Source organism: Camelina sativa, chromosome 18, assembly GCF_000633955.1.
Source record: "Camelina sativa cultivar DH55 chromosome 18, Cs, whole genome shotgun sequence".
NCBI lineage: Eukaryota > Viridiplantae > Streptophyta > Magnoliopsida > Brassicales > Brassicaceae > Camelina > Camelina sativa.
The window spans coordinates 8,199,503-8,221,583 of NC_025702.1; the positions used below are offsets into that span (position 1 = coordinate 8,199,503).

A 22,081-nucleotide genomic window follows, 5' to 3' on the forward strand; every position below is an offset into this window, starting at 1 on the left:
CCGAACTCCTCCAATGCCTGCATCTAAGGTGCAAGAAACGACTTGCAAGCCACAAGTCAAAGAAGTTAGGATTAACGGTTTTGCTGTATCTGGAGAAAAACAAAAGGTCTGTCCACCAAGCCCTTTGGCTGCAACAATGAAAGTGAAAGTCAAGGAAAATGGTGAAGCATCCATAAAGCCGCCTCATCCTGACCTAAAGTATCTCAATCAGATACTCAATGTACCAACAAGGGAGCCGTTGCCGGAGGTTGAAGATGACCAAGAATGGCTACTTGGTCAGTCGGGTGTCAAGTTAAAAAAGGCGAGAACAGATTCTGGGGAATCCTTGCAGGTCTGGAACCAAGCTTTCAGAATAGAATCTGCGGATATTGTAGCTCTACCTTATGTTATTCCATTTTAGCTGTGACTATATTCTCGGATGCTCCTACGCCACAACCCATGAGGAGAAGTATCCCTCACACAACGCCACGCCACTTTGCAGCAGTGTTTGCTATGTTAGCATCAGCATCTATGATGGCTCTTTAAAGAAGAGCAACACAGCACTCCATAGCTCCCCAAAGTGTATGAGCAGGGATTAAATATGTTATATGCCCATAAAATATGAACACCCACAAAGCTCTGCATGGGTGGGGAAAAAAGAATGAATGAAGATGTAAGTAGAGTAAATCCATAGAGAGGGTAATTTTGTTGTTGACTCGCTGTTTGACATGTTGTGTTATATGGACAAGGATATGTGTGGCCTTTGGTTCTGCACGCAATTTTGATTCTCTGCTTACATCACACCAACATTAAGTTTGTATATTACAGAGAAAAAAGAAAAAAAAGAGTAGGGTTCTGTGTGTGTTACTGGGCATGGAAACGTGTTATCAGAGTGATGACGGAAGAAGGTTAGTGTCAGAGATCTTTATGCTTTCATCAGAATCGTTGAGTTGGAAGATAGACTTGGTTTTCTCAGGAATACTATTGTACCAAATCCTGACTAAAGCAATGATCACTAGGAATGAAAAATTCCAGACTCTTTTTGAATCGTTCTGGGTATTAAGTAACTGAACCCTTTGTTTCTCAATCCTAGCGATCGTTGGTTTATCAGGATTTGGTACACGAGTATTCTTGAGAAAACCAAGAATATCTTCTCTTCGATTCTAACGAAAGCTTGAAGATTTTTGGTATTATATAACCTTTCTTATTAGCTCCATGCCCAACAGTGTAATGTGTAAAATTTTAGTATTTCTTTCAATCCTAAATCTCTCTCTCATTAATGCAATATAGTTGCTACGTTCCCTTAGTGGTGGCACGTGCTTTTTCGGTCTCACGATATTAAAAAACTTCTTATTTTTAGTTTTGGTCACGTAGATATCTCTTTTATTCAAAACCTTGTAAGCAGGTTAACTTCCTGTTTATGGATATAATTTTACCAACTTCAATTTGTTTCCATGTCTTAGTACAATGATCGAAATTCAATTTCTCACACAGAAGCATATTTGGTGAAAGATAGATTGGTATTAGTACTAAAATGGGAGAGAAAATTTTTGGTGTTGTTTACTCCGCTGATCAATGCAGTGAAGGTCTCGATAAAATGCCTAGTAGAGACTTTAGGGAAATTACTTCACATGAAGTGTGTTAGCTTAAGGGTTTAGTTCTTTTTTTCTTGATGAGAATTCCCTTTGAAGACAGAGCAAGTTGATTGATGGAGTGATGATGCAACCATACAAAGCATTTGAGTGGGTCTTGATGCTGAAAAGCGATTAAGTTACCATTCTTTCTTGTATTTGCACTGTTGCCAAGAACCCCTACTGATGATGATATGAGTGGGTTAGATATCACTGCATCCAAAGTTGTTGAGTCAAAGATACACTGGTGACGCGGTAGTCTTTTGTTTTGATAAGCATGTTGCTCTTTCATCTCTCAAAGGCTATCTCTTCCGGCTGAAACGGTAAGCTATAATCCCTTTGGATTTGTGTGTCCGGTCATGTAGTCATGTACTATGATGAAATATTGCTTATTGACCGATCAATCTGTTGCCGTTTTGCTCTGCTTACAAATATTGGACAGTTGTCGTGGTTTTGTTATCCCAGGATATTCAAGCAATATAGAGGACGTAGAATGAGTAAGGTGTATGGGTGTTTCTTTTACTCTGGAATGATAAATTTAATACAGTGAATAAATATGCTCGGTACAAGTTACATTTTCTTTTACAAGCGCTAGGTTTTACTGTTTCAGCTATGAGTTATGATTACAATCCTCTTAATAGTTTCAGCAGTGTAATGTTTTGTGTAGCCCCTCTTGAAATTTTTGCCTCTGAAGTTAACAACCTATATATGTCATATGTGATATGTTTGCAGAGTTCAAGCATCAGTGTGAATGAGCTGGAGAATCCAATAGGCCAATGATACGACTGAGTCATCGCTTGAAGAACATGAAAAAAAATACCAGAAACAGTCCTCTTTCCTTTCTAAAGCTCACGAAGAAGCTTAACATTCATGAAAATCATGCAGCAGCTTCTTCAATTTGGTAGATAAGTTGTGATACTAGTTCTTCATGTGCAGCATCTAATTTAATATTCTGCCCTATAATATATATATAGATCTTATTTGATCAATTTATTAATCATATGGGACCGTTAATCATAAGATATATTACTGTGGAAAACTCTCAGCCAATAGATTGGTAGGCTGGACAAGGTTGACTTGGAGTCAACTTGTTTTTGACAAAATTGATCGCTTTCTGAGAATTTAGATCATTTTCTTTTTCTGAGAATTTGTACCATTGGCGTTCTTGCTGGTTTTGTGGTAGGTGATTGTGAGGGAGTATTTTATGGCTGGAGGAGTTGTGTCGTTTGGAGTTGAGAAGCTTTGGGATCTCCTGAGCCGAGAATCTGAGCGATTGCAGGGAATTGATGAGCAAGTTGATGGACTAAAGCTGCAGCTGAGAAGGTTACAATCGTTGTTGAAAGATGCAGATGCCAAGAAACATGTAAGTGAAAGGGTGAGAAACTTCTTAGAAGATGTCACAGACATGGTTTATGATGCTGAGGATATAATTGAATCCTTTCTTCTGAACAAACTTAGAGGAAAGGAAAAAGGGATCAAGAAGCAAGCGAGAAGACTTGTTTGCTTCTTGATGGATCGCCACAAAGTTGCTTCAGATATCAAAGGCATCACTAAGAGGATCTCTGAGGTGATTGGGGAAATGCAGAGTTTTGGAATTCAACAAATCATTGATCATGGTGGTCGTTCGCTGTCTTTTCAGGACAGACAAAGGGAGCAGAGGGAGATCCGGCAAACGTTTCCTAACAGTTCTGAAAGCGATCTTGTCGGGGTGGAGCAGAGCGTTGAAGAATTGGTTGGTCATTTGGTGGACAATGATAAGGTTCAAGTGGTTTCTGTATCTGGGATGGGCGGTATTGGTAAAACCACTCTGGCCAGACAAGTCTTTCATCATGACTTTGTCCGACGTCATTTTGATGGATTTGCATGGGTCTGCGTTTCACAACAGTTTACGCAGAAGCATGTCTGGCAGAGGATCTTTCAAGAACTTCGGCCACACGATGGTGATATTTTACAGATGGACGAATATACAATCCAGGGTAAACTCTTTCAATTGTTGGAGACAACTAGATATTTGGTTGTCCTTGATGATGTATGGAAAGAAGAAGACTGGGATCGAGTAAAAGCTGTGTTTCCTCATAAAAGAGGTGAGCGATGATCTTGTGTGATTGTTAAAAGAAATTTATAGAAGAAATGTCTTTAATTTATTCCCTAACATGATGAGCACACAAATATTTTGCAGGTTGGAAGATGCTACTTACTTCTCGGAATGAAGGTGTTGGGTTACATGTTGATCCAACATGTTTAGCTTTTAAAGTAAGAACCCTTAATCCCAAAGAAAGTTGGAAGCTCTGTGAGAGGATAGTATTCTCTACGAAAGATGAAACTGGTACACTTTCAAATATCAAATTAAGATCAAGAATCTAGTAAATATATTTTTGCAGCTCACATCTTGAAATGTTTGATGTTGTGTAGAATTAAGGCTTGATGAAGAAATGGAAGCTATGGGAAAGGAAATGGTCACATATTGTGGGGGACTACCATTAGCTGTTAAAGTTTTGGGAGGCTTGTTAGCTAATAAACATACAGCTCGTGAGTGGAAAAGAGTTTATGACAATATCGGAGCTCAAATCGTAGGAAAATCGTGCTTAGGTGACAACAGTCTCAGTTCGGTTTACCGAATATTATCTTTGAGTTATGAAGATTTGCCAACACGTTTAAAGCATTGCTTCCTTTACCTAGCCCATTTTCCTGAAGATTACAAGATACGTATGTGGTTGTTGTTTAATTACTGGGCTGCAGAAGGAATATTAACATCCTTTTTCGATGGATCAACCATTCGAGATAGTGGAGAAGACTACCTAAAAGAGCTACTAAGGAGAAATTTGCTTATAGCTGACACAAACTACTTGAGGTGGAGATTTGAAACTTGTCAAATGCATGACATGATGAGAGAAGTATGTTTATCTAAAGCCAAAGAAGAGAACTTCCTACTAATTGTCAAAGTCTCTACTTCCACCTCTACCATTAATGCTCAGTCTCCTAGTAAATCTCGCAGGCTGACCGTACATAGTGGTAACGCCCTTCATATACTGGGACACAAAATCAATAGAAAAGTCAGATCGCTTTTACTTTTGGGACTCGAGGAAGATTGGAAACAGTCAGCCCCGGGCTTCCAGAGTTTACCATTGCTCAGGGTGTTGGATCTTTCTTGGGTAAAGTTTGAAGGAGGGAAGTTACCTTCTAGCATTGGAGGGCTCATCCACTTGAGGTTCTTGAGCTTATATGAAGCTGGGGTATCTCATTTACCTTCTACTATGCGTAATTTAAAGCTTCTTCTCTACTTGAACTTAGGTGTTTATGCAGGGGTACCGGTTCATATACCAAATGTTTTTAAAGAGATGCTAGAGTTAAGGTACCTTTCCCTACCTGTGCTTTTGCATGATAAAACCGAGTTGGAACTAGGTGATCTAGTAAACCTGGAGCACTTGTCATCTTTCCCAACACAACATAGTAGCGTGACAGACCTCCTCCGTATGACCAAGCTCAGGTCTCTCGCTGTAACTTTGAGCAAAAACTGTACTTTCGAAAATCTATCGTCATCTCTCCTTAAATTGCGAAGCCTCGAGACGCTTGATTTCCTTACTTCGCCCAATGCCAGTGTGGACTTTATTCATCAAGTGGGAGAGTTCGTTCTAGATTTTTTTCATCTAAAGGAGTTAGGATTGCATGTACATATGTCAAAGATTCCTGATCAACATCGATTCCCTCCCCACCTTGAACACATATATCTACATGATTGCCGCATGGAGGAGGATCCAATGCCGATTCTAGAAAAGTTGCTTCGTTTGAAGTCGGTTGAATTAAGACATCAGGCTTTCGTTGGGAGGAAAATGGTGTGCTCAAAAGGTGGTTTCCCTCAGTTATGTGCTCTAGATATATCGGAAGAAGAGGAGTTGGAAGTGTGGACAGTAGAAGAATTCTCCATGCCATGTCTTCGTACTTTGACTATGCATGATTGCAAAAAGTTGCAGGCACTTCCTGATGGACTCAAGTACATAACTTCGTTAAAGGAACTGACGGTTGAAGGAATGAAGAGGGAGTGGAAGAAGAAACTGATACCAGGTGGAGAAGATTACCACAAAGTCCAGCACGTTCCTAGTGTTCAATTTATCAACTGTGGCGACGTATAATGAGAATAACCACTAGCAGGTAGAAATAAATGGTTTAATGTTCACTTTGTTGGCTTTGCATCTTATTTGGATTCGTGTGAAAGTCGTGTGGACAGGTCTCAATTGTTATACATTGTTCGTGATTTTCACGGTTAGCTTTTGAAAGCTTTATTTGCATCATTACAGTAGGTTGGGTTTTGAAAAAATACCCTCGAACATTTTTCAAAGATAATTCTTAAACAATTATAGGCTGAGTTATATTTTTACAGCGTTAGCCACCTTTTCTACTGTGTGTGTATACGCATAGGCAAGACATGGTTGAGCCAAGATGAGCAAAACTGATGTACAATAAACGGAATCATCTCATTTCCAAAACGTCTGGCAAACATTATATTTTCTCAGGGGAACAAAAAACAGAGACAAGTGGAGAAAGATTCCTTGTCTAAACTTTACGGGTTTATAGCGAGTTTGTTGAAGGCGGCGAGAACTCTCTCTTCCGTGAACTGTCTGTGGTTTTCATAGAAATCTAATATCTCCATTGCAATATTCTTCACCTGCCAACATGTTCACAACATACCGATGAATAATTAAAACAGACCATGCCTTCTAGTCACAACATTTTGTCAGAGAATTAAAAGGACAATAAAAATGTTTATAAACGTAAGGGTGTAAACATAAGACTTACGATGTTCATGTCGACGGAAAGCTCTTCAAACCATGTCCTTATGTCTTTCTCTTTGTGTACAGAAGCAATGTAAATGCAAGCGAGTGTGATGAGAAAAGGCGGATGTGTAAGGATGAGGTCCATTCTGTAAGTGTCGTTGACAAGACCCCTATAGTTTCCAAAGAAAACTAAAAGCAGTCAAGAGAGCATTTACTTTTTTTGCTTGCAAATCAAAACATGTTAGTAACTTATATACAACTGACTTATTGATTTCAACAAAACTTCATCCCTAAGCTTAATAAAGGACAAAAGTTTTCTATACATACCAAGTTAAATGGGTCATACTTGTGTCATTGATTCCAGAATCCTGCAAGAACCTGTAAGTAAAGCAAGAAGGAATAATCAAAAGGAAATGCATTGCAAAAATATATTTTGATGTCGACACATAAAAAGATACAAAGCAAAGATACGCAAAAGACTTTACTCAGGAAGAGATCGGTACGGGTGGAATACAACAAGATAGAAGTTCAATGCTTCCAAGATCTTCATCTCCATTTCAAGAATATCTTTAATCTCATATCTAAACTTTTCATCAGCATCTAGCGAGAGAGAGAGTGAAACATCCAATCTCATGAGAAACTAAAATGAAAGCTCAAACAAATTTTTTCTAACCAAACAAGCTTGAAGCAGAAAATTACACACTTTTTTTAATGTAGAAGACAAGAATCTTGGCGTGCACCACACTCTCTTCTGCTTTGCAAGCCAAATACAAGCAGGTCGGTGCGACAAGCCGAGGCTCATACTCCGTCAAACTCTTTCTGTCAACAAAACAGTACACAATCAAATCAATAATGATCAAACCTCAAGTCATCATCAAATCATCAGAAAAGTAGAACAAAGCCATACATACATACCTTGTGTAGACACGACGCATATAAGTTACTGCAGTTGCAATAACTCTGAATCATAAGTGCTAAATCAGTCAGCATTGTTCAAAAGGGTCGTTGCACATTTCATATATCATTACCACTAACAACGAAAGACTTCACCTTTGCCTAATCTTAATGTGTTGTGCCAATTTCGATATATCTGAAAACGAACAACAAGAAAGACCCTTGAATGTTTAATTGATGATCCATGGAAACATAGCCACAAAATTACAACACATGGAGATGATTAAAATCAGGAAAATAACATACAATTAGACATATGAAGCTTGATGAGTCTGAAATCTTCAACAGAGATTCCTCTCAGAGCATCAATGGGATGAACAACATTAATCTCTTCTGGGTCCTTTAACTCTTTGCTGTAGGAATCAAAAAACCCAGAACACGAATCAAATCAGGAACATATTAAAATCGAATCAAAACAACGATCTGTGATATTAAGACTGAAAACTTACTAATGCGTCGAAGTCCAGAAATTGGAAGCCATAGCTGCTTCTTCGATCCTTCAACTTTAAAAATACAAAGTTTTTATTTTTATTTTTATGGTGGATAATGAGAGAGCATGGGGTATAATGATATAAGGTCATCATTAACGGGAGAACTTTTTTTTCTGTTCTTAGATTAAATATATAGTGAAAATAATGTTACATCAGTTGTTAAGATTATAGGTAAAAAAAATGGGAGAACTAATTATGGTATTTTTATTCGAATAAAGATATAGTGAAATAATATTCATAAACATTTTACAAATTATAAAAACTTATAAAATAACATTTAAATTGCTTACTTATATAAAAGCAATTGTATACTTATAAATTAATATAATATTCATAAACATTTTACAAATTATAAAAACTTATAAAATAACATTTAAATTGCATACTTATATAAAAGCAATTATATACTTATAAATTAATATAATATTCTTAAACATATTACAATTATAAAAACTTATAAATTAACATTTAAATTGCTTACTTATATAAATGAAATATTTTCTTTTTTTCCAAAAAATCTCGTCCAATCACATGAAGCCACGTCAAATAAGAACTGGGCTTAAATCAGTTCTACATTAAGAACTAAAAAAAGTGTTCTAAGCCACTATTCATTATTTTTATAATTTTTTTGGGCTTAGAACACCCTTGGTGTTATCCCATTAATGATGGCCTAATGTTTTCTAATTTTTTTATTTTATATTTGATTTCTAATTGCTTTAAACAATATTTAACAACCAATAAACACAATACATTTAACTCACACATTAAAATAAAATTATAACTGAAAATAAAATAAATTATGCATTAATTTTAGTGATGTTAAAACGGGCTCAGAGCCCGCGGGCCTAAACGGGTACAATTATAAAAATTTAGGTCCGTACCCGTTTATTAACACTATCAAATAAACGGGTAAGCCCATTTAAACTCACGGGCTTCACGGGTCTGATAAAAAATTAATGGGTAGCCCGTTAAATTTTTTTTTTTCTGAGTTTTTGTTGTTTCTGAAAAACGCGATGTCGATGGTTTGAGCTGACCTTGTCAAAAACAATGACCTCGCCGTCTCTATCTCCAATCACCGTCTCTATCTCTGATCACGCTCGGGGCTAAAGCTAAAGGCCTAAAGCTCGAATCACGAAGATAATTGTCTCTTTCATTCCTCACTGCTTCTGGGTAACAGGGTAAGTTTGGTTTTTCTTAATTTCGATTTTGGGGGAATTCGATGGATACTTTGTTAAAATCACCAAACAAGCTCGAATTTTTCGTCCCTTAGTTTCATGGGTTTGAGAGATTAAGGAGTAACAATCCAAACCCTTCAAGGGTTAAGCTTGGTTTGAAGAAAAGGGCTATCAAAATTGGCTTTGGTGTTGTTGTTTCCGCGACTGCGAGTAGTACTAGTGCTTAATTTTAGATGAACCTCTTCTTATACTTAGTTAGTGTTACCATATCTTTGTGATTTTGGATTCAGTTTTGAGTAATTAAGAGTTGTTTAGTGATTTTTATTTTGTGTTAATTTTGCTGTTTGATTTGTACAGGAGCAAACAGTGTTGAAAAGAGTAGCACAAAGAGTTTAGACCTCTTGCCAAGAAGGAGCGCTGTTGAAAAGTTCTTGGACTCTGAGAGTGACAAATCTGATTATGAATGGTACTTCTTTGAGTGCTCGAATGTGAATTCTCTTAATATGTTGAAGTGTTAAGTTGTTTGATGAGGAGATTACGTTTGTGTTTAATGGTCGATTTGGATTATGTTTAATGGCATATGTTGAAGTGAAGATTCAGGTTTTTTCAAAGCTCAGAAGTGATCAAAGATTCTCTTCAGAAATTGTTTATGAGTCTAGGGACTCTCTTATTCAAGTCTGGTCAAGTCTAGGGTTCTCTTATTCAAGTCTGGTCAAGTCTAGGGCTCTCTTATTCAAGTCTGGTCAAATTCAAAGTCGATTTATTGTCTTAGTTCTTTGTTCTCGACCCACTAGTTCTCTGTTCTCAATTTATTGTCTCAGTTCTTTCTTCACTGTTTGTTGACTCATAAACACTTACAAATCTGTTTTATTAATTTTGCAGAATGGACTTAGAAACTGAACATTTGATAGCAAGGCTTAATGCTCAAAGTGAATATATGGATATGAATGAAGAAGATTGTGATATAGATGTAGAAATTGATGGGAATGAGGAGGAAGAGACAAAAATGCTCCACAGAACAGATCAAAGTGAAACTCAATCAACAACTCAAGCAACTCAAGCAACTCAAAATGTTCCACGGAAGAGAAAGTTAACTTCAAAGGTGTGGAAAGATATAGTGTCAGTTGGGGTTGAAGATGATGGCAAAGAAAGAGGCAAATGCATCCACTGTGGAACCAAGTTGGTTATCAATACTAAAACACATGGGACTAAGAGCTTGATTCGTCATTTGGAGAAGTGTCCAAAGAAACCAAAGAATGAAGATAGGCCTCCATATGATCATCAGATTAACCGTGAGATGACAAGTGAGATCATAATTTACCATGATTTGCCATTTCGCTATCCTGAGTATGAGAAAGTTAGAGCAAGAGACAAGTATCTCAATCCCGAGTGTCAACCAATTTGTAGACAGACTGCTGCAGCGGATGTGTATAGGAAGTATGAGATGGAAAAGGTCAAGCTGAAAGAAGTACTTGCAAACCAGCGTGCGCGTGTCTGTTTCACTTCAGACTTATGGACAGCTCGAGGTACAGTTATGAGTTATATTTGTTTGACAGCCCACTACATTGATGAAAATTGGCACTTGAATAGCAAGATTTTGCAATTCTGTGAACTTAAATCTCCTCACATTGGTGAAGAAATCTCTAACAAGATTCTGGAATGTTTGAAAGAATGGGGATTGGAGAAAAATGTATTTTCTATTACCTTAGATAATGCAACAAACAACAATAGTATGCTGAACATTCTCAAGGGTCAACTTCAAATGATTAGTGGTAGTGGTTTATTATGTGATGGGAAATTTATGCATGTTAGATGTTGTGCCCATATTCTTAATCTGATAGTGAAGAAAGGTTTAGATCTAGCAAAAGATGTTCTGCACAACATCAGAGAGAGTGTGATATATGTTAAAGCATCTTCAAAGAGGAGAGACGCTTTTGCTGCATGTGTTGAGAGAGTAAAGATTAAGAGTGGAGCAGGGTTATCACAGGATGTTCCTACCAGATGGAACTCCACATATGAGATGCTTGTAAGAGCTTTGAAGTTTAAGGAAGCATTTGTCAGCTTGAAGTGGTTTGACAACAACTACAAGACTTTGCCTTCTGATGATGAATGGAATCGTGGAGAGAAAATCTGTGAGTTGTTGAAGCCGTTTAGTGATATCACGGCACATTTTTCAGGTTCTAAGTATCCTACTTCTAATGTCTATTTTACACAAGTGTGGAGAATTGAACTGTTGCTGAGGAAATTTGCATCTTGTGATGATGAAGATGTGGCAAAACTGGCTCAGGATATGCAGATTATGTTTACCAAGTATTGGGAGGATTATAGTCTTATTTTGGCAATGGGAGCTGTTTTAGACCCAAGAATGAAACTGCAAATGCTTGAAGTAGCTTATGAAAGAGTTGATCCAACTACTTCTGCATCGAAAATCAAAAAGCTTAAAGACAATTTGGAGATGCTCTATGAAGATTATAAGGCTAAGTCTAGGACTTGTTCTTCAAGTATTTCTGTAACTCCAAATCCGCATGATTGGGTCAATGAATCTCCACTTGATGATGATTATGACAATGTAAGAATGTTGCTTTTGTTGTTTATGTTGCTTATGTTGCTTATGTTGCTTATGTTGCTTATGTTGCTTTTGTTGTTTATGTTGCTTGTGTTGCTTCTTTTCTGTAGGATCTTTTTGAGCTTGAAAAAAGCATCGGAGTTGGAGTAGGCAAGACAAAGACACATCTGGATATCTATTTAGAAGAGCCAAGATTGGAGAGAAAGTCTTTTCCAAAATTGGATGTTTTGTCCTTTTGGAAGGACAACCAGCATCGACTTGGGGAATTAGCCTCTTTGGCTTGTGAAATACTAAGTATTCCCATCACCACGGTAGCATCTGGATCAGCCTTTAGTATTGGATCTCGGGTCATAACTCCTTACAGAAACCGTTTGCTTCCAAAGAACGTTCAAGCTTTGCTCTGGACCCGTAATTGGTTACGTGGTTCTGCAGATTATGAAGGTAACTAAACTCTTAACTTTTACATAATATTATTTTCCTTAATAAGTGAACTTTAACTTTTACATAAAACTATTTTCCATAAAACTCTTAACTTTAACAGGTAACATAGAGAACAACTATGACATTGGCACAACAACATGTACTTCAGAAGAATGTTCAAGATCAGGAGATTCTATCATGCATTGAATATGTTGCTTCTAGTGTGGTCTTGTTCTGTTTTGTTTTGGCTTCGTCTTCCTCTTCGTAAGATTCAGTGAGAAGTAGTAGTGTCATAGGGTTTTAGGAATTTTATTATTTGAGGCTTTAAGATGAGAATTTGATTTATTATGATCCGAATTGGTTTGTTTGGTACTAGTGGGTTTTGTTCTGTTTTGTTGTATCATACAAGTATGAATTCGTATTTCGTTTCTTTGATATATAATGTTTTCGTTTCTGTTTTCCTTTGTTGTTCTCNTTTGAGGCTTTAAGATGAGAATTTGATTTATTATGATCCTAATTGGTTTGTTTGGTACTAGTGGGTTTTGTTCTGTTTTGTTGTATCATACAAGTATGAATTCGTATTTCATTTCTTTGATATATAATGTTTTCGTTTCTGTTTTCCTTTGTTGTTCTCTGATTACAATCTCTAGTAAAAAAGCAATCTTAAGTAAAAAATCAAAAAAAAATCCATCTAAACGGGTCTAAACGGGCCAGATAAATGGGCAGGATCTAAACGGGTACATGGTCTAAACGGGCAGGGTATAAACGGGTAGGGTATAAACGGTCCAAAACAGGCAGGGCTTAAATGGGCAGGGTCTAAATGGGCAGGGTAGTCCCATTTTAATTTAATCATATTACACCACTCAATTTTATTCAAACACAATAAATTACTATTGTAACTCCATAACTTCCATCGTTTTTTATCATATAAATAATCATTCTCCCAATCTCTCATTCTCTCATATTGACATTCTTTTACTATCTCATTTTCACATTCTCTCGTTCTCTTCTACAATACCTCAAATCATTTTTCGTTTTTTTTTCTTATTTTTGATGTATGGGTTGTAAAAAACAAAAAAAATATCATTGTAAATTTTTAATGCTAAATTATAATTTTAGAGACTACATGATATATGTTTTACATTGTTCTTATTTTAAAAGATTCATCTCTATTATCTAATTTAGATTATTATCTCACATATGTTGTAAGAGTTTGATTCTATATTTTAATTTAGAAAGTATTATATATATTTAACATTGTTTTCAATTTTTATTTTATTGATATAAAAATAAAAAATTTCTTTTATATTTCAGGCCTTTCTAATCAATTCATATTTATTTTTTAAAATTTGCATAGTTAAATTTAAATTCACGTATGTTGGTTTTAACAAAAAAAAATCAACTTTATTTGAGAATTAGATGTTCCTATTCATTTTTAAACGATCAATGTGTAACATAATATATATAAGCATTTTGTCTTGTAATCACAAGTTCCATTTCTATTGTTTAACTCCATAGTTAAACTATAATATATGTTGTCCTATTTGTAGGAACAACAACATACTTATTTAATATATTTAAAAGAGCAGATGATTAATTGAAATACATATTTCTCCAAATTTTATAATTCAATCACTGTGAGTGTACTTATTACTTTGAAAAACCTTTACATTGAAGTTCATAAAATCATATAAGAAAACTAAAATATTATGTCACTTCAAATTTGGAAGGAAACTCAAAAATAACTTCTATCCAATATTTCATACATTCCTCCCACAAATAAAATATATATATATATATATATATGTTCAAGATTATATTTAAATATTACAGAATCTTTTAGTTAGCTAAGCTTATAGTCACATATATACGATATATATACATAAGAATTTATATTACTTATTAACACCATAATTCGACCTATTATTTGCTTAACTCAAAAATGGTTTCAAAGCCAACTAAATAAAAACATAAACGATCTTATTGATATTAGACCAAAACATGGGCATACAAACATAATCACTTACACGAAAGATAATTATTTTTTAAAATAACTTATTATTGTAACATCAACTTATGAAGAGTTTACATAAGCAGTTAATTAGAAAATCTAAAACACAATAAATGTATTGGGAACAATATCAGTCAACGATAAGATTGGATCCTCGAAAGCAAAAACAACATCTTCATAATTCATAACAAATAAACACCACAATTGTACACATCTAAACGAAATGGTATAAAGATATAGTACAAATACAAGTGACTGCGAAGCCCGTATATGCCTAATTAAAACGAAATAATACAAAAGAGAAAACGAAAAAGACCAAAAAAAACAAGAAAGTGCCAACTACACCACAACCTACGCGTTGCGTGGGAAGCACCTAGTAAATTAATAAGCAAGGGAAAAAAACTACTCTAAGTATTAGTTATATTTTTTTAAATACCACTAAAAAATACCGCATTTTAGTTTTTTTTCCAAAACTACCACAAAATATTTTTTTCCAAAATTAACACAAACACAAAAAAATGATTTTTAAGAATATTGAAGTTTTTTTAAGTTTGGGTTGACACATTTAGTTTTAGGGTATAGTTTTTAGGGGTAGGGTTTAGTATTTAGAATTTAGGAATTAGTTTTTAGTATTAAAACTTTAGTTCAATTATGTGGTATTTTTGGGAAAAAAAACTTATCTTAGTGGTATTTATGAAAATTGCCAAAGTATTATCCTAATTTATTTTTATTCATAAAAAAACAAAACAAAAAATTGTGTCTTTGTTAGTAAAAAATAAAATAAAACCATATCTCTATAATTAAACTAGTTTGCCCAATTTTGTAAATCTTTTTTTTTTTCTTCTCATCATCAATATGACCTTAGTTTTTTAAGAGAAATTGCAGTGTATAACCAATTTTTTTTTATATTTTAACCACTAACTACTCTTACCACATCAAGCGTATTTTATATAACAATTACAACCCTAACCCTTGCCACCATCTCTACCAACATCATCACCACCACCATCATATTCTTTCACTACCTCCGGCAACCACCACCTCCGGCCAACTCCGGCGATCACCACCTCCGGTGACCACCAACTCCGGCCAACTCCGGTGACCACCAACTCCGACGGCACCACTTTCGGCCATCTCCGACCTCCGATCACCTCCTCTGGTCGTCGGCTGCCGGCCATCACCATCACCAACCACCATCATCAGACACTAAAATGGTAATTCTTTCTACCCTTAATCCTATTTTTCTAATTTTTTCAAATAACATACTATATTCTTAATTAAATCATTGAATTTGGTTATTGGAGAAATTGACCATTTTTCAATTTACTTTTTTCCCCCTATTTTTTTTAGCTTCTAAGAGAGGTTTAGGTTTAGGTTTAAATTAGGAAACACAAAATGGTGAAACAAACCAATTTTGATGATCAATGAACAATAATGTTTACTTTAAGATTAATAGGTTTGGTAACCAAGTTAACAACCAACAATGTTACATGTTTGGCCGCAAAGCTAAGATGGGCAATTGTGAAAGTCTATAATCCTTTTTTTTCTGTGAGATAAAACTTGGAGATGGAGGTAAATCCCCTAGGTTGCTACGGTTTCAAAGCCAATTTGCTGAACGCAGAATTCACTTTTTCCTCGGTGATTGTTCTGTAGTTTTCATAGAAGTCTAGAATCTCCATGGCAATGTTCTTTACCTGCAACCCAATTGCCCCCATGTAAAGGTTTTATATGTTACTAAAAAAACAGCAAACCATGCAAAATGTTTGTAGGGTTTTTTCTTGGAAGAATGACTCACCAAGTTCATGTCCTCGTGAAGATCTTCAAACCATGCAGTGATGTCTTTCTCTCTGTGGACACTTGCTATGTATATGCACGCTAGCGCTATGCGATAAGGTGGGTGTACAAGTATGAGGTCCATCTTATATGTATCGTTAACAATTCCCCTGAAACACGAAAACAAACCTCAGTTTTTTAATTGTTTTTTACTCAGGTCAGAGATCTAAAGAAATAATCAAAATTTCGCATATAGAAGGACTTTACCATGTAATCTGGTTCATATTTACATCGTTTATTGCAGCATCTTGCAAATACCTGAGAAATCAAAAGAATGAGTTATGTTGATCTTCTAACTAAAATGAATTCTCAGTTCCATAATAGGGAAACATATAGGTTTTAGATACCATCAAGGCACACAAAACTCTCACCAAGGAATATAAAATACAATTGGTCCAAAAAACTTCATTGGTTATAATGAACTCAAAAACATTAAAGGCAACTACAGACAATGACAGGTAAGGATTGTATGTGCAAATTGTATGGATTCTGAAAAGCAGATAATTAAGAGAGGTGAAGCATACATACTTAGATAATGACAGGTAAGGGTGAAACACAACCAGATAATAGTCTAGTGCTTCTAAGACCTTCATCTCCATTCCTAATATATCTTTTAGTTCATATTTGTACTCATCAGGATCTGCAACGACATATAAGAACCGTAGGCGAAAAGTCAAAAAAACGCATGTTGAAGGGGATTCTCATGTAATTTAAGCAACAGTAAAAAAGTCGAAAACATCAAAAAGAAAAAAAAAACACAGTAGAAGAAGATATTACACAATCTTTTGATGTAAAAAACAAGATTCCTGGCCTGGACAATGCTTTCTTCAGCTTTAGAAGCCAAGTACAAGCAAGTAAGAGCCACAAGACGAGGCTCAAACTCTACCATACTCTTTCTGAGAAAACACAATGTCAATAGAAGATATTAGTGGCTAAAACTGAAAACTTTAGGTTGAACACCTTATGGTGTTTGAATTTGATGACAGAGGTGCAACAAACTGAGACATTGAAATGCCTATGCTTTTGAATACTAAACAAGAACTGACAACAAGTAGTTATTGGCAAATAAGAAGAATTTAACTCATTGAATACCTCACAATCACAAGATATACAAATTATACATTGCATACCTGATATAACCCCGCCTCATATACGTAATTGCAGTAGCCACAACCCTACATAAGTAGCGCAAAGATTCAAATTAAATTCCAGGTTACTACTACTGAACCAAAAACAAAGTAATGAAAACAAATAAAATCTCCGATTTAGCAAAAATTGGATCCCCAAATTGCAAAAAACCAACCTTTGCCTCACTTTAATGTGTTGAGCCAATTTCATTATATCTGAAACAACAAACAGACATATATAAAACTCAACTTTTAAAAATTATTCAAACCAGTTAACAGAGTCAAACAAATTAATTTGCGAGTGAGAAAAAAGTAGAAGATTTCGTACGATTAGACATATGGAACTTGATGAGCTTGAAATCATCAACTGAGATACCACGTTCTTTATCAAGATCGTGAACTACATCGACTTCTTCTGGATCCAAAAGCTGTTTACTGCTTCGTTCAAACCAAAGAAAAAAAAAATCCAGAAATTGAAATTAAAAAGTTGCTAGAAGGAGAAGAAGAAGAAGAAGAAGTGAATATTGATGGGTTAAGTTGAAAAGAATGATTACTAGTGAGATGAATTCCAGAAATTAGCAGCCATTTTTTCCGGTAGACCGTCGAGATTTTGGTAAGGAGGAGAAGCTTTTTTTTGCCTATAAGTTGAACATTTTTTCTGTTATCTGTCAAATCTTTTTTTGGTTTGGTGGTCGTCTCATGATCTATCAAATCGTTGCTTTTATTTGAAAACTTACATTTTTAAGATGTTCGGTCCATTATCAGCCCATTCTCAGCCCAATAGTTATATATATTCCTCAGAAGTCAGCAGAACATGTCATTACATTGACTCATCGTTTAATAGTCAACTCGCAACCAATAGAAATACGAAGTCGTCTTGAAAATCTCATACATTATGTTTCTCTCATGAGTTGTTTATATTATATATTTTGGAAAAGAAAAAAAAAGATTAACTTGGTTAAATAAATGAGATTTCTTAGTCAGTGGAAGTTAATCACATATTATGAATTGGTGATGATATATGGACATCGTCGTCTAATGCATATATACATAAATGGGGGAGAATGTCTTATGATTCATTTTTAACCCTATGTTACTATGTAATTAACTATGTTATTCGTCAAATGTGTATTAGTTAAAACATTTTTCTAAAATGTACTGTATTAGTTAAAACATTTTTCTAAAATGTACTGTATTATTCATCTACTTAGTATATCTATATTTGTCATAATCATTTACTCAACTTTTGTTAATATATTTTTTAAAAAAACTGATATTGGAATATGGAAAAGGGTTGATTTCTTTTTTTTTGCTTTTTTTAAACAAACTTTTTGTTCTTGATATATTAGTGACAAAATTAGTTCTTATATGACTCATAAATTAACAAAATATTAAGCGCAGAATAAATAAAATATATGTTTTAATGAACATTGACCAAAAACGTGATTAGTTTCATAATTTTTATAATAAAAACAATATATAACGTATCTTTTTCTTCCAAAAAAAAATCAGAAGAGTCACGTTTTAAGTTAATTTGCGGATTTTTTAATGTAACCCTTTATATATATATATATATATATATATATATATATATATACAAAAATACAAATTTCTAAACGTAAAAAAAAAGTATTTTGTAACTTTGAATACAAATTTTCATGGAGTGTAGTGTATCATAACAGGTTCAAAGTTTGTCGAATAATTGAACACGGAAGTTTAAATGTCAAAATTCAAGAAAGAAGATAAACTTGGAAAGCTGCAAACGCTACATGCCTACATCCATACATAGAATTGAAGTGGTTGAATCAACAATTTAGATATAAAAAATACATTCTACTCGGATTCTGAATTAATATTAGATTAACTATAGTTAGGTTAAATAAATTAGATTTTCTCAGTCAATAGAAGTTAATCACGTATGATGACTAGATATTGTCTCATGCATATGTGCACCTTGTTATATTAGTTATGTTAATTCATTTTATTTAATGTAATAATCATAAAACTATTAGAATTTTATGAGAAGATTTTTTAATAAACTTTTTTAAAATGGTATTTCTGAAAAATGAGATTGAAAATGATGTATTTTTAAAATTCTCCCTAAAATACATATATAACAAACAAATTTTGTAAATGTCAATAATACACTTTATTAATTCAAATCATACAATATCAAAATATACCACTTATTTAAGAACTATTGTTAATGATAAAAATATAAATTTACTATGATATTCAAAATCTACCTAAAACATTTAATAATTAAATTCAAAAATTATTCTATAGGGAGAATTAAATATATTTTCTATAAAATCATATGAAATGCAATAAAAACATCCCAAATATTAATTTATTTTTTAATTTTTTTTATATTCACCTTATTGCTAGGTAAAATTCTAACGATTTAAACTTTATAGTAAAATTTTGGAAATGGAATATCAAATTGTGTTTTATATAGAAAATCATTAAATTACAAATTTTGAATTAAATAAACATTATAATGATATTTATACAATTATATTTTGGATCAAAAGAACTAAATATAATGATTACAAATTTTTTGGAGGTAAGAGAGTGTTAAAATTTTTATTTAATAATTGGATTATAATAGTTTATTTTGTTAAAACATTGCATACTTTCAAAAATAAAATAAATATACATGAATGAAGATGATTTTTTTAGCTTCATTCCCTCATTGGGCTTTGATCGAAATTTAGTATTGTTGAATCTGCATCTATATTTTTTTTACAGCCACCAAAATTTTATTATACATCTGTAATTAAAAATTAAAAAATAATCAGCAGACAAAGAAGGAAGGAAGAAATACATAAAAAAAATATTTGAACAAAATAAGATAAATCTAACAAAATATATAATCACACTCTTATCATGAGTTATGAACTCATGCAATAACATAAACAAAACAAAAAAAAAGAAATTTAGAATTTGAGATATGGTGGATGATGATGTGAGAATGGTTATTAAAAGGATTTCAAGGGATGGAAGATACATTTATAAAATAATTTATTATACATATGTACTTGAAAAATAAAAATAATAAGAAGACAAAGAAGGAAGGAAGAAATACATAAAAACAAATAAATAAAATTGTACAAATTATATAATCACATTCTTACTATGAGTTTTCAACCCATGCAAGAACATAAACAAAACAAAGAAAATATTTAGAATTTGAGATATGGTGGATGATGATGTGAGAATGGTTATTTATAAGATTTCAAGGGATGAAAGTTACATTTCTAAAATAATTTAACTAGAGGAGTTACATTTATAATTTATAGTGTGTTTGAATGAAAATGAATGAAAAAATAGTCAATTCATATTTATGTAATTTCAGTTACAATTTAGTAGTAAAGTGTGAATTTAAAGTATAGATTAATGTACATAATTATATTTTTACTTAATTAAAATAAATATTATTTTTTAGAAATTATATGCTAAATGGACCAAGGAGAGAGTGAATAATTGTTTTTTACAGCCACCAAAAATTTATAATACATATGTAATTGTAAATAAAAAATATAAGAAGACAAATAAAGAAGGAAGAAATACCTAAAAACTAAGAAATAAATTTGAACAAAATATAAGAGAAATCTATAAAAGTATATAATCACACTCTTACCATGAGTTTTGAACCCATGCAAGAACATAAACAAAACAAATAATATTTAGAATATTAGATATGGTGGATGATGATGTGAGAATGGTTATTTATAAGATTTCAAGGGATGGAAGTTACATTTCTAAAATAATTTATTATACATATGTAATTGAAAATTTAAAATAATAAGAATACAAAGAAAAAAGGAAGAAATACATAAAAACAAAGAAATAAAATTGTACAAATTATATAATCACATTCTTACTATGAGTTTTGAACTCATGCAAGAGCATAAACAAAACAAAGAAAATATTTAGGATTCTAGATATGGTGGATGATAATGTGAGAATGATTATTTATAAGATTACAAGGGTTGAAAGTTATATTCCTAATATAATTTAATTAGAGGAGTTACAATTATAATTTATAGTGTGTTGGAATGAAATGAATGGTCAAATAAAATAGTCAATTCATAATTAATGTAATTTCAATTACAATTTAGTAGTAAAATGTGGATTTAAAGTATAGATTAATGTACATTATTACATTTTTATTTAATTTAAAATAATTATTAATTTAAAAAAAACTTAAATGCTAAATGAACCAATAAAGAGAGAGTGAAACATTACTTTTATATATATGATTATGATATGGACATCGTCGTCCAATGCATATATAAATGGGGGAAAACTTGTTGTGATTTATTTTCAACCTTATGTTATTCATCAAATGTGTATTAGTTAAAACATTTTGCTAAAATTTATTATTCATCTACTTCGTGTTGTAATATTTTTGTCATAGTCATTTTATTCAAGTTTTCTTGATATATATTTTTTTAACTGATAGTGGAATATGGAAAAAGGTTGGGTTTTTTTTTTTTTGCTTTTTTCACACAAACTTTCTATTCGTAATGTAATAATGGCAAATTTAGTTCTTATATGATTCATAAATTAACAAAATATTAAACGCACAATAAATAAAATATATTTTTGATGAAGAATGACCAAAAAAAAGTGAATAGTTTTCATAATATATAAAAAAAGAAAAATATAATGTATCTTCTTTCTTTCAAAGTTAAAAGAAAAGTCAAAAGACTCACATTTTAAGTTAATTAGCGGATTTTTTAATGTAAATCTTTTTAGATATAAATACAAATTTTTAAACGTAAAAAAAATATATTTTTGTAACTGTAAATACAAAGGTTCATGGAGTGTAGTGTATCATAAATATAACAGGTTCAATGTTTCTCGAATAATTGAACACGAAATAAAATTTGGAGTTTTAAGTGTTAAAATTCACCAAAGAAGATGAACTTGAAAAGCTGCAAATGCTACATGCCTACATCCATACATAGATTTTGAAGTGGTTGAATATGTTATTTCCTCGGCAATACTTTCTTTCCTTTGGATTGTCTAAATTTATTTAAAGTTTAGATATATATATATATATTTTCTTTTAATTTATAAGAACTAGTAAACAAAAAAAAAAAAAAAAAAAAAA

General features: G+C 32.7%; 4 protein-coding genes across 6 annotated transcripts in view; 2 read left to right on the forward strand and 2 right to left on the reverse strand.

The window, feature by feature from the left end:
* The window catches only part of LOC104763236 (myb-like protein X), a 7,569-nt gene extending 6,728 nt beyond the window's left edge, over positions 1–841 (forward strand). Inside the window, exon 7 of the mRNA XM_019240009.1 lies at positions 29–841. Coding sequence (XP_019095554.1) covers positions 29–400 — 372 coding nt within the window. The 3' untranslated portion in view covers positions 401–841. The remainder of the gene's footprint in view (positions 1–28) is intronic.
* Positions 1,384–5,899, forward strand: LOC104760838 (disease resistance RPP8-like protein 3). 3 transcript variants are annotated; one of them, XM_010483811.2, is made up of 5 exons: positions 1,384–1,933; positions 2,343–2,511; positions 2,794–3,694; positions 3,790–3,936; positions 4,023–5,899. In XM_010483811.2, exons 3-5 carry the CDS (start codon positions 2,815–2,817, stop codon positions 5,738–5,740), a joined length of 2,745 nt encoding a protein of 914 aa, XP_010482113.1. In that variant the 5' UTR covers positions 1,384–1,933; positions 2,343–2,511; positions 2,794–2,814; the 3' UTR covers positions 5,741–5,899. The 3 variants fall into 3 exon arrangements, with proteins under 3 accessions (XP_010482113.1, XP_019095521.1, XP_010482114.1); XM_019239976.1 differs by lacking the exons at positions 1,384–1,933; positions 2,343–2,511 and having other exon boundaries at positions 2,522–3,694; positions 4,023–4,843; positions 4,914–5,059; XM_010483812.1 differs by lacking the exons at positions 1,384–1,933; positions 2,343–2,511 and having other exon boundaries at positions 2,868–2,973; positions 3,069–3,694.
* On the reverse strand, positions 6,038–7,893 carry LOC104760840 (cyclin-C1-2-like). The gene is made up of 9 exons (XM_010483813.2): positions 7,786–7,893; positions 7,583–7,689; positions 7,433–7,472; positions 7,298–7,342; positions 7,086–7,201; positions 6,868–6,982; positions 6,710–6,760; positions 6,405–6,552; positions 6,038–6,273 (listed from the first exon to the last, which is right to left on the reverse strand). Exons 1-9 carry the CDS (start codon positions 7,815–7,817, stop codon positions 6,169–6,171), a joined length of 759 nt encoding a protein of 252 aa, XP_010482115.1. The 5' UTR covers positions 7,818–7,893; the 3' UTR covers positions 6,038–6,168.
* LOC104760841 (cyclin-C1-1) lies at positions 15,425–17,653 on the reverse strand. Its single transcript, XM_010483814.1, has 9 exons — positions 17,514–17,653; positions 17,288–17,394; positions 17,136–17,175; positions 16,963–17,007; positions 16,610–16,728; positions 16,361–16,472; positions 16,040–16,090; positions 15,795–15,942; positions 15,425–15,693 (listed from the first exon to the last, which is right to left on the reverse strand). The coding sequence occupies exons 1-9, from the start codon at positions 17,543–17,545 to the stop codon at positions 15,589–15,591; spliced, it is 759 nt and encodes a 252-aa protein (XP_010482116.1). The 5' UTR covers positions 17,546–17,653; the 3' UTR covers positions 15,425–15,588.